At 41.3% G+C, this 12615-nt stretch overlaps 1 protein-coding gene across 2 annotated transcripts in view; it reads right to left on the bottom strand.

Annotated features, from left to right (window-relative positions):
* Window positions 1-12615, bottom strand: part of B3GALNT2 (beta-1,3-N-acetylgalactosaminyltransferase 2) — a 68487-nt gene that overhangs the window by 33654 nt on the left and 22218 nt on the right. For both annotated transcript variants that reach the window (XM_017347726.4, XM_002717323.6), the window contains exons 4-5: window positions 10416-10609; window positions 1037-1132 (exon numbers count right to left, since the gene is read on the bottom strand). In XM_017347726.4, coding sequence (XP_017203215.2) covers window positions 1037-1132; window positions 10416-10609 — 290 coding nt within the window. The remainder of the gene's footprint in view (window positions 1-1036; window positions 1133-10415; window positions 10610-12615) is intronic.

Here is a 12615-nt window from a genome sequence, read left to right on the forward strand (position 1 = left end):
AGAAGTGAAACCGTTAAATATGATTATCTCTAAATTATGGAATTTTGGTAGTCTTCATTGTTTAGCTTATTTGCATTTTTTCCCAGTGTGCTTCAGTTTCGTTTGTGTTTAAATGTTTTTAATGGAGGTTCACATACGGGTAGAAAGGGGATCCCTCTGACATTCACAGAATTAACCTAAGTAATTTCAACCACTTGTACTCAACTGGAAGACCCATAGCTACTGTAATATGAACATACCCCAAAAGACAGGTGGTGGTAAAGTTTCTTGATTAGTCAGAAGGGACGTCAGTTGAGTAGCTTTCACATCTTAAATCAGCTTTAATGTTGTAACATGAACCCTACAGCTGATCTGAAGTGAATCCCAGAGACGCCCAGTAAAGTGACCCCTATCCTGGTTCCAACAGCACTGCCTTCAGAAATGTACCCAGGCCACACTAAAATAGCCTGGATAGGCTGAGACACGTGGATGACTAATTTGTTCATGCAGCCGCACTGTGGTTTAACTCCCAGGACTGATAGCACCTGGTAGGGGAGCTGGTCTCCAGCGCACATCTACTTAAGACCTGACCTAGAGAGACCCACAGGGGACAGGCATCACGCACCACTGTCCATCCTGTAGAGAAGTCTTATCTAACCTGGAAATGTGGCCCATATGACTCGTTTTTTCTTTTATTTTTTAGATAAGTAAACTACCTGATTTACACAAATGCCATCTGTTTTTCTGGACTTCTATCAACCCATACCTACTACTATCCTTTGCCATTATAACATTCATGCAGTTCTCTAACTGTGAGTAAATGATCGCAACGTGCCACACTTTTCAGAAACTGTGGTTTTGGAATCTCTGAGGCATTATGAAGTTCTCTGAAGATATAATTACAGGGTGCTACATTGTGGTACTTCCATCCTTGGCTGCCTCATCTACCACTCTGGAGCACCACCCTGGGACAAGACAGTATCAAGAGCCTGCCTCTGAGAGAACACTCGCGCTTCCATGGAGGAGTACATTGGGACTACTTTCCATTACCCTGTACCTCTGGTAAGATGAACTGCTCCACAGGCTTGTACCACAGCTTGTTCACCTGCACGCCACAGCTCGGAGGACTAAAGCGAGCAACGAAGAGGGCCTCCTACAAATTGGGTGGAAAAAAAATACAAAAGGAAAAGAAAAAATACTTGGTGTTATATATTACATATGCAACAAGCATCTTCTTTTAAGATTTATTTACTTATTTGAAAGAGTTAAAGGGAGAGAGGGAGAGATAGAGAGAGGTCTTCCATCTGCTGGTTCACTCCTCAGTTGGCCACAGCAGCCAGGGCAGAGCCAGGTTCAAGTCAGAAGCCAGAAGCTTCCTCTGCGTCTCCCACATGGGTGGCAGGGGCCCAAGCATTTGAGTCCTCTTCCTCTGCCTTTCCCAGGCCATTAGCAGGGAGCTGGATCAGAAGCAAAGCAGCCAGGACATTTATTGGCACTCATGGGAGGGTGGCATCACAGGTGGCTTTACCTGCTATGCTACAACACCAGCCTTGCGACAAGTTGTTGTTGTTGTTGTTTTTTGACGGGCAGAGTGGACAGTGAGAGACAGACACAGAGAGAAAGGTCTTCCTTTTGCCGTTGGTTCACCCTCCAATGGCCGCCGCGCTGCGGCTGGCGCACCACGCTGATCCGATGACAGGAGCCAGGTACTTATCCTGGTCTCCCATGGGGTGCAGGGCCCAAGCACTTGGGCCATCCTCCACTGCACTCCCTGGCCACAGCAGAGAGCTGGCCTGGAAGAGGGACAGAATCCGGCACCCCGACCGGGACTAGAACCCGGTGTGCCAGCGCCGCAAGGCGGAGGATTAGCCTAGTGAGCCGCGGCGGCCGTGACAAGTTTTTAAACACCTTTCATCCGGGCATGCAAAATCCACAATAGCCTCAACCGTGGTCACTAACATTATTCTGTGGTTTCAGCATCATTTGGGTTTTCCAGTTTTTGTCTTTGTTTTTAAGATTTATGTGTTTATTTATTTGAAAGGCAGAACAACAGAGAAGAAAGGATAGACAGAGATCTTGTATCTATTCATTCACTCTGCAAATGGTTGTAATAGCCAAGCTGGGCCAGGCCAAACCCAGGAGTTAGAACTTCCATCCAGGTCTCCCACATGAATAGCTGAGCCATAAGTATTTGAGCCATCCTCTGCTGCATTCCCAACCCATCAGCAGGAAGCAGGACTGGAGACAAAATAACTGAGACTCAAACTGGGATGTGGCATTGCAAGCAGCAGCTTCACCCCGGTCATGGTTATTAAATAAAGATATTAAAGATAATCAAAGTTGTCATGAAGTCCTCAAAAACTAAAAACATAATTCACTTAACTTTAAAAAAATGAACCTTGAAATGAAAAGCACTACAGGAAGTGAGAAGTGTTTTTTAAAATTTTTTTAAAATTTATTTGACAGGTAGAATTACAGACAGTGATAGAGAGAGAGAGAGAGTGAGAGAGAGAAAGGTCTTCCTTCCATTGGTTCACTCCCCAAATGGCCGCCATGGCCAGCGCTGTGCTGATCCAAAGCCAGGAGCCAGGTGCCTCCTCCTGGTCTCCCACTCTTGGGCCATCCTCCACTGCACTCCCGGGCCACAGCAGAGAGCTGGACTGGAAGAGGAGCAACCAGGACTAGAACCGGTGCCCATACGAGATGCCAACGCCGCAGGCGGAGGATTAACCCAGTGAGCCACGGCGCCGGCCCCGAGAAGTGCTTTTAAATTACGCCAATATATTGTAGTACCAGAACTCACTCAGAGTTGGACTAGACTGAAGGATCACAGGTTTCTTTCGGGACAAGTGTTCAGGAATCTCCCTTTCAAAAACAGCCTTCAGGGGCAGACGTTTGGTGCAGTGGTTAAGATGCTGCTTAGGATGCTCACATCCCACATCAGAGGCTGGGTTTCAAGTCCCAACTCCATTCCAATTCCTGCTTCCTGCTACTGTGTACCCTCGGAGGCAGGAGATGCTAACAGCTCAAGTATTTGTGTGCCTACCACACCAAGAGAAACCCAGATGGAGTTCCAGGCTTCAGCCTGTTACAGCTCCATCTGTTGAGGGCACTTGGGAGGGAACCAGTAGATAGGATCTCTCTGTGTGTCTATCTCTGCCTTTCAAATGCAAATAAACTTAAAAAAATCTTCAAAGGACAATATAAGCAAAACAAAAAAGAGGACTTATTCTCATATCTATTGTTTCCTTCAGGCCTTTACACTTCTTTTGGGCAAGGACATCTCCTTATTCTCATCTATCAACTTGCCATGGGGAAAATGTCTCAAAGTTACCAACACCACACACAAGTTCCAAAGTGAAGGATGTTTCCGTGGAGAATGTCTGTTTCTTTCATGCATGCCAAAAGCAGGGCAGTGAGTCTTTGTGGCATGTGACTACCCATGAGCCCATCAGCATACACCCTTAAATTGGTCCTCCCTTAAGGACAAAGATTATTAGCTTCTGCCTGGATAAAAATACGGCAAATTTAAATCGAAATGACCAAAATACTTAGGGCTGAACCAAGATACTGGACTGATAACTCAGATGCTATTAATAGTTGTTTTTTTTTTTTTTTTAAAAAAAAACAAAACTACAAATACCAAGAAAATTAAATAAATCTATCAAAAATTCCTAAATAGGACAACAGTAAAATTCAGAGTACTACTATTACAATTACCTATTTGAGCTTCAGTATTAATAAAATCTTTATCCATAATAATGTATGGAGTCCTACAGTTAAGTTACTTAGGAGTTAGCAGGAGTTACTTAACTAGAAGTTAAATTCTCAAGTAACTGGAGAAAGCTCTTCTTACTGTAATCATAATGGCTAGAATCATTGGTACGGCTTATTCCCTGTTAGTTATGTTTATAAACACATTAACAAACCACAGATTCTTTAGAACAGAAAAAATTGTGAAAAAATGTAATCTTAAATTGATGTGTACATATTTACTGGAGAGTCCTGACCACCCTTACTGTTAACAATAAACATCAATACAAAATATTGTAAAAAACTGAACAAGGTTCTACTTCCAGTAATATCAGACCATCTCTCCTAAAGATAACTAAACAAAGAAACAGGTAGACATTGAAGGACAATCAATTCTTAGAAGAAGGGAAAAGCACTGGGTATGTACCCTCTCCCCAAGCACTGGTTTGAAGGTACAATCCTACAGCAACTAAAGTTTTAATAAAAACTTGCAGCTTTTTTGGTTGAGAAATCAGAGTAAACGGGCAAACGCTGTGGTTCAGCAGGTTAAGCCACTGCTTGCAACACCAGCATCCCCTATCAGAGAACCGGCTGGAGTCCGGGCTACTCTACTCCAGATCCAGTTTCTTGTTAATGTGTTTGGAAAACTAGCAGAAGACAGCCCAAGTACTTGGCCTCCTGCCACCCACCTGGGAGACCCAGATGGAGTTCCTGGCTGCTGGCTTTGGTTGTTTAGCCATTTGGAGAGTAAACCAGTAGACAGAAGATTTCTTCCTCTCTATCTCTCCCCGTCGCCCTGCCTTTCAAATAAATAAATAAATCCTTAAAAGAAAAAAAAAAAAATAGAGGACAGAGTTGGGGGCAAACACATCAACTAAAAAGTGAGGATGAAAACTCTCCAGACAGGAAAGAGTCAGAGAGAGAACCACAAATTCTTCACGTAAACTCTGCCCAAATCTGTGGCTGACTCATGAAACACACATTCAAGGCAGAACCCGAGCAGCCCATCTAAGGCCAAAAGAACTGAATACAGATTTCAATTGCTGCCTGTTGCAAGGAAAAATGTTTAGAGTCCATTTAACTGCCTGCTAAAACAAATGAAAATCAGTACTCTTCAAGGAATGTAAGAGGGTCCAGAGCTCTCCACTGAAGCAGTCACAGTATCTAGGATACAATCTAAACTTACTAAGTAAGACATAACAGGAAAATGTTATCTGTACTCAAGAAAAAAATTATAAGCAATAAAAATGGATCCCAAGATGACTTGGTAGACTACGATTTTAAAACTGCTATTATGACTATGGTGAGGACTTTAGAGAAATACATGCCCAAAACTAATGAATATATATGAAATTTTAGAGAACAGAAACCATAAAAATAATTTAATGGAGATTTTAAATTTATTTAAGTTTTTAATTTGAGAGGCAGAAAGAGAGAGAGAGAGAGAGGCAGAGAGAAACAGAGCATGCACACATACTCTCATCTGTTAGTTTACTACCCCAGATGTCCAGGAGCTGGGAACTCAATCCAGGTCTCGCATGTAGCTGGCAAGAAGTGAACTACTTAGCCAGCATCAACTGCCTCCCAGTGTGCATCAGCACAAGTTGGAATTGGGAGGGAACAGAGCTGAGAACTGAGCCCAGGTACTCCAATATGGGACGTAGGCACCCCAAACGAGATCTCAACCACTGTGCCAAATGTTTGTCACCTGAAAGTAAACTGAAGAACTAAAAAGCACTACATCTGAAGTAAAAATGTCATTAGATTAATCACAGATTTAGGATGACAGGAGAGTCAGGGATCTTGAGTATATAGGTTGACCAAAATTATTAAATCTGAAAAAAATGAACAGTCTTGAGATCCGTGGGACCATTCAAAAAATTCTAATACAGGGCCACAGCTGTGGCATAATGGGTAAAGCCAGCGCCTGCAGTGCTGGCATCTCATGTGGGCGCCACCTGGTGTCCCGGCTGCTCCATTTCTAATCTAGCTCTCTGCAATGGCCTGGGAAAACAGTAGAAGATGGCCCAAGTCCTTGGGCCCCTGCACCTGCATGGGAGAACAGGAAGAAGCTCCTGGCTCTTGGCTTTGGATAAGCTCAGTTCTGGCCATTGCGGCCATTTGGAGAGTAAACCAGCAGATGGAAGACCTCTCTCTTTCTCTGTAATTCTGCCTTTCAAATAAACAAATCTTAAAAAAAAAAAAAAAAATCTAACAAATGTAATTTGAATCCCAGGAGGAAAGAGAAGGGTAGGCTGGAAAAAGTTTTGAAGAAATAGCTGAAATTTTCCAAATTTGGTGCAACTCATAAATTTACAGATTAAAGAAACTTGACAAATTCTGAGCAGAACAGACATGGAAGAAACTACATCAAGGTACAATGTAACCAAATTGCTTCAAATTAAATATAAAGAGAGAATCTTAAAAAGCAATCAGAGGGGCCAGTATTGTGACATAGAAGGTAAAGTGGCTACCTGCGATGCCTGAAACCCATAAAGGCGTCGGTTTGAGTCCTGGCTGCTTTACTTCCCATCCAGCTCCCTGCTAATGGCCTGGGACAGCAGTAGAAGATGGCCCAAGTGCTTGGGCCCCTGCACCCATGTGGGAGACCCAAATGGAGTTCCTGGCTTGTGGCTTCAGCGTGACACTACCCTGACTGCTGTGGCTATTTGGGGAGTAAACCAGAGGATGGAAGCTCTCTCTCTCTGTTGCTCTGCCTTTCAAATAATAAATAAGTAAATCTTTTTTAAAAAGACAGATTGATGAATAATGAATATATGTGTGACTAGGCAATCATCACAAAATATTAACTACTGTAAATTTAGTTGGTGGCTATATATGGGTGTTCACTTGTACAGTTCCCTCAAGTTTTTTTTTTTTTTTTGAGGCTACTGTCTTTCTTTTTTTTTCATTTTAACTTTTATTTAATGAATATAAATTTCCAAAGTACAGCTTATGGATTACATTGGCTTCCCCCCCATAACGTCCCTCCCACCCGCAACCCTCCCCTTTCCCACTCCCTCTCCCCTTCCATTCACATCAAGATTCATTTTCGATTCTCTTTATATACAGAAGATCAGGTTAGCATACATTAAGTAAAGATTTCAACAGTTTGCTCCCACACAGAAACATAAAGTGAAAAATACTGTTTGAGTACTAGTTATAGCATTAAATCTCAATGTACAGCACACTAAGGACAGAGATCCTACATGAGGAGTAAGTGCACAGTGACTCCTGTTGTTGACTTAACAAATTGACACTCTTGTTTATGGCATCAGTAATCACCCTAGGCTCTTGTCATGAGCTGCCAAGGCTATGGAAGCCCCCTGAGTTCACCGACACTGATCATATTTAGATAAGGCCATGGTCAAAGTAGAAGTTCTCTCCTCCCTTCAGAGAAAGGTACCTCCTTCTTTGATGACCCGTTCTTTCCACTGGGATCTCACTCGCAGAGATCTTTCATTTAGTCCCCCCCCCCCCCCCGAGTGTCTTGGCTTTCCATGCCTGAAATACTCTCATGGGCTTTTCAGCTGGATCTGCATGCCTTAAGGGCTGATTCGGAGGCCAGAGTGCTGTTTAGGACATCTGCCATTCTATGGGTCTGCTGTGTATCTCACTTCCCATGTTGGATCGTTCTCTCCCTTTTTGATTCTATCAGCTAGTATTTGCAGACACTAGTCTTGTTTATGTGATCCCTTTGCTTCTTAGTCCTATCATTATGATCAATTGTGAACAGAAATTGATCACTGGGACTAGTGAGATGGCATTGGTACATGCCACCTTGATGGGATTGAATTGGAATCCCCTGGTATGTTTCTAACTCTACCGTTTGAGGTAAGTCAGCTTGAGCATGTCCCGAATTGCACATCTCTTCCCTCTCTTATTCCCACTCTTATATTTAACAGCGATCACTTTTCAGTTAAGTTTCAGCACTTAAGAATAATTGTATATTGATTACAGTATTCAACCAAAAGTATTAAGTAGAACAAACAAAAAAAAAATACTAAGAGGAATAACATATTAAGTTGTTCATCAACAGTCAGGGCAAGGGCTGATCAAGTCACCGTTTCTCATAGTGTTCATTTCACTTTAACAGGTTTCCTTTTTGGTGCTCAGTTAGTTGTCACCTATCAGGGAACCCTCAAGTTTTATATGTTTTTAAATTCCAGAAACAGATTTTTTCTTTTTTTTATTTTACATGACTTTATTATAAATTTAGAACCATTTTTTTCCTACATTCACTCTGCTTTAATATGACTAAAAGCATTTTAACCAAAATCTTGATTTAGGAAGACTTAAGACATTGTGCATTATTTTAAATATTTTCATTTTTTCAATAATTATTAAAAATAGGTTCACAATTAGGGTTTCAAGTGTCCTAATTATATCTAGTTTGTTCTCATACCATATTTTACCAATCTCCTGTGCATATAGAGGTTAAGGTGATATATAAATTTTTTTTTTTGACAGGCAGAGTGGACAGTGAGAGAGAGAGAGACAGAGAGAAAGGTCTTCCTTTTTCTGTTGGTTCACCCCCTAATGGCTGCTGCGGCCAGCACACCGCACTAATCCGAAGCCAGGAGCCAGGTGCTTCCTCCTGGTCTCCAATGAGGGTGCAGGGCCCAAGCACTTGGGCCATCCTCCACTGCACTCCCGGGCCACAGCAGAGAGCTGGACCAGAAGAGGAGCGACCAGGACAGAATCCAGCGCCCCAACCGGGGCTAGAACCCAGAGTGCCGGCACCACAGGGGAGGATTAGCCTATTGAGCTGTGGCGCTGGTCGATATATAAATTTTTATATCTTACCAACATCAATGTTTATTATCTCTTACTCTAATTACTATTTCACTTATTCAGAAATAGCATTTACACATAAAAACCGTCTCACTTTGTAAAATAACGTTTGGCTAATTTGCATACATCTAATACAGTCTGTTGTCTAAGTTTTTAGTAATACAGTGAGCTTCACCACTATTATTTAGTTTTAAAAATTTTTAGTGTCAGTAGGGCTGAGATGTAAGTTCAGTCTTTTGAAGGATGTTATATAATAAAAGTACAGTACTTTGGAGAATAAAAATTATCTCAAGGCCAGAAGTCTTTTAATAAAGGTACTGAAAGGCAGGAGAAATACCAGAGATTTTCTCTCCTATTTTTAAGAGGTAAAGTCACTTAGTTTAAGTCTTAGTGAAGGAAACAGTGTTGTTCCATATATGCTACTGAAGAAAGCATCTAAAACCACAGGATTTAGGGATATTGGTCCTAGGCTATATAATTAATGGGTATCACAAATGAACCTGTTTCCTAATTATTGAGTATAAGTTAACTTCCTATGCCAAGAAAGGGTCACACTTCACTTCCCCCCATTTGTAAAAAGGAAAGGTGGCCTGGCCAGGTGCCATTCAGGATTCTCTGCTAACTGTAAAATGTGGACCGATTTCCTTCTGTTTCTTACAGGCCTTGTGTATATAAACTTTTAGTTCTTTAAATCAAAATTTTTATGCACATAACCATGTCGGTGTATTGCCCTTAGTTTAAAAATGTACAACTACATGAATAAAAACTATTGCAAAAACAGATTTTCTTAAATATAGCTCCATGCTATACTACTTCAGACATACCCTCTAAACAAATTTTAAGATTTTTCCAAAATTCAGGAGCAGAGTAACCTCAGTGGTTTTAAAACTTATTCCCTCTACACTCTTATCTGAAGGGCAGAGGTTAAGCCACTGCTTGGAACACCCACATCCCATGTCAGATTGCTGGGTTTGGGTCCCAGTTCCACTATCTATTCCAGTCTCCTACTGAGGCAGCAGCTGATGGCTCAGGTACTTGCAGTCCCTGCCACCCACATGGCAGACATGGGTGGAGTCCCTGGCACCTGGCTTTGGCCTGGCCCAGTCCTGGATGAGGACAGAACTAAAAGATGGGAGATATTTCTTTGTCTCCCTCACTGCCTTTCAAATAAAATAAATATAACTTTAAAAAGAGATCTAAAGCAACTATTAGTCTTGTATTATAGACTTTGGGGGTTGGAAGAGACAATGATACTCATATATCCTAAGAGTTTCAAACGTTTTATACATCCATTAACAACTTCCGAAACTCCTTTGAAATTAAAGGAATTTAGTTTGGGCATTTCTAATCCAGTCCAACTCCTGGTTTTTAAAGATTCATTCATCCATCCATTCATTTGAAAGGCAGAATGACAAAGAGAGAGGGAGAGACAAAAAGAGGGAGGTCTTTCATCCTCTAGTTCACTCTCTAGATGGGCACAACCACCAGGGCTGGGCCAGGCCCAAATTAGGAACCTCGAACCCCATCTTAACGCTATCATCCACTGCCTTCCCAGTAACATCAGCAGGAAGCTGGATCAGAAATGGAAGGGCTGGGACTGAACTGGCACTCCATTATGGGATGCTGGCATCGCCAACTGTGGCTCAACCCGCTGTACCACAATGCTGGCCCCAACTCGTTTTCTAGATATGAAACATTTATTTGTAGGTAATCACTCTCAAGTCAGCATTATAACATCACACAACAATGCAATCAATCAGTGAAGGAAGGTGGGAAGACTCCCAGCCAGAGAGAATTATATAACCTTCCAATCTACCATACACCATAAGAAAAAGTTGATGTTTTTGAAAAACAAAAATGAGGGAAACCCTGTCCAAAGCAGTGCATACCTCCAGTTCCGCCTGGTAAAGTTTGACGGTGATGTTCCTCTGGAAGCCCCCATCACCGGCGTCGTAGAACACTCCTAGACTCGTAATCACGATGGGGTAGAGAACTCGGAAGCTTACGCTGACAACGCGGTCCTCGGGGAGTCCTGGCGAGGTGTCTTCAGAAAGACTGAATGCCTCGATTTCCTGATTCAAAACTGAGGAGGTAATGACAACAGAGGTTTCAGATAACTGAACACACAGAATCACAATCTTTTACTTTAATAATATTAAGTAGTGAAATGGATTGACAGCAAAATCTACAAAATTATATGTGTTATAATGCCTTCCTAAGCGGCAGGAATTTATATAAAAAAAATGCTTGATAAACGTGGCTGATTCCAGAAAAGTAAAACATTTTGAAATCTAAGAATGAAGTTTTCTGCCACATGTGAGTTATTCAATTATCAGAACTGCTTTACTGGATTCTTGCGTAAACAAGTGTGAATATATGTATACAACCATCACCAAAGAATACATTTAAGTCAGCTGGAAGGCATCTCTTTGGAACGACTGGATCAACAAGGGCGATAAAAAGTAATAAATAATCACTAAATTGGGTTTTGCTCTGCAAATTCACAAGCATTTCTTGTTAGGCAATTTAAAATATTTGTGAGATGCCAGTTAGTACAGTTTAAAAGCAACAGAAATCACTTAAAATAACACTGAAGAGTTCTTGAAGTAAAACACTGATAAAAGATAATCAAACACAGTGAGTACTTCTGACCACCACTGACCACTACGTGCCATTCCCTATCATATTTACATTTCACAGCTACACTGTACGATGGTGGCGTTATCTCCAAATTACAGATAAGACATGGAAGTTCAGAGACATTCAGTAAGCAATTGCTCATTTAAAAAAACTGTGTGTGTGTGTGTGTATCCATATATTTACTTATAACACATACACATATATTTTTTTTAGAGAACATTTTTTTTTAAAGATTTATTTATTTATTTGAAAGTCAGTGTTACACAGAGAAAGGAGAGGCAGAGAGAGAGCAATAGGTCTTCCATCCGCTAGTTCACTTCCCCATTGGCCACAAAGGCCAGAGCTGCACAGATCTGAAGCCAGGAGCTTCTTCCAGGTCACCCATTCGGGTGCAGGGGCCAAGAACCTGGGCCATCCTCTACTGCTATGGCAGGCCACAGCAGAGAGCTGGATCGGAAGAGGAGCAGGCGGGACTAGAACCGGCACCCATATGGGATGCCGGCGCTTCAGGCCAGGGAGTTTACCCACTGAGCCACAGCACCAGCCCCTAACACATACACATATAATGTGGCTAGTCTATATGTTCAAAATTAATTATGATTACTTTTTATTTTCAGATAAATAAACTTTATTTCCTTCCCATATGCTCACAGATCACCTGGATCCCCCTCTTAGAGTTCCTAGAAGCTATTTTACACTTAGTAGATGCTTAATCAAATGTGACTTAAGGGAAGTGATGGCTCCTATCTAATTATAGACATGAGCAACAGGGCAAAAAGGAATATAAAGACTTTGCCCTGAGCTGCACAAAGCACTGGCTAAACAAGTCTAGACTGCAAACATACTGGGTAATAACAAAATTTTTCTCTCCACGATATTCAGTAAATAAAAATATCTACAGTAGAAGCATATTTATTAAAAAGCAATCAGTTAATCAAATTATAACATGTACCTTGAATTTCAAGCTATCTGAATATAGGAAATCCCACTGCATTTATAATGCTATTGATCAAACCTCCCTCACATCCACAGTATCATGATGATTAATGTACATCATGATTTCCAGGCACTGAAATAACTAAAGGATTTTTGGATCATCAAAAAGATAAAATTAGGTACAATTTTAATCTGGTTTTATATGTTTTTTAAAGTTTTAATGTAAATATCTATGCATATATAAAAATTTTCCATGAATGGAAAGTGCTGCTCCTTTTCTGTTGATGAATAACAAAAGTTTGATTGAAGTTAAACTTTCTAAAAAGACTTATTTACTTGAAAGAGTTAGAGAGAGAGTGGGAGAGACAGAGACATCTTCCATTTGCTGGTTCACTCTCCACATGGCTGCAATGGCCAGTTTTGTGCCAGGCTTAAGCCAGGAGCTTTACTTGGTTCTACCACATGGGTGGCAGGGGCCCAAGCACTTGGGCCATCTTCCACTGCTTTCCCAGG

Source organism: Oryctolagus cuniculus, chromosome 13, assembly GCF_051225735.1.
Source record: "Oryctolagus cuniculus isolate XC-2025 breed Fujian yellow rabbit chromosome 13, ASM5122573v1, whole genome shotgun sequence".
NCBI lineage: Eukaryota > Metazoa > Chordata > Mammalia > Lagomorpha > Leporidae > Oryctolagus > Oryctolagus cuniculus.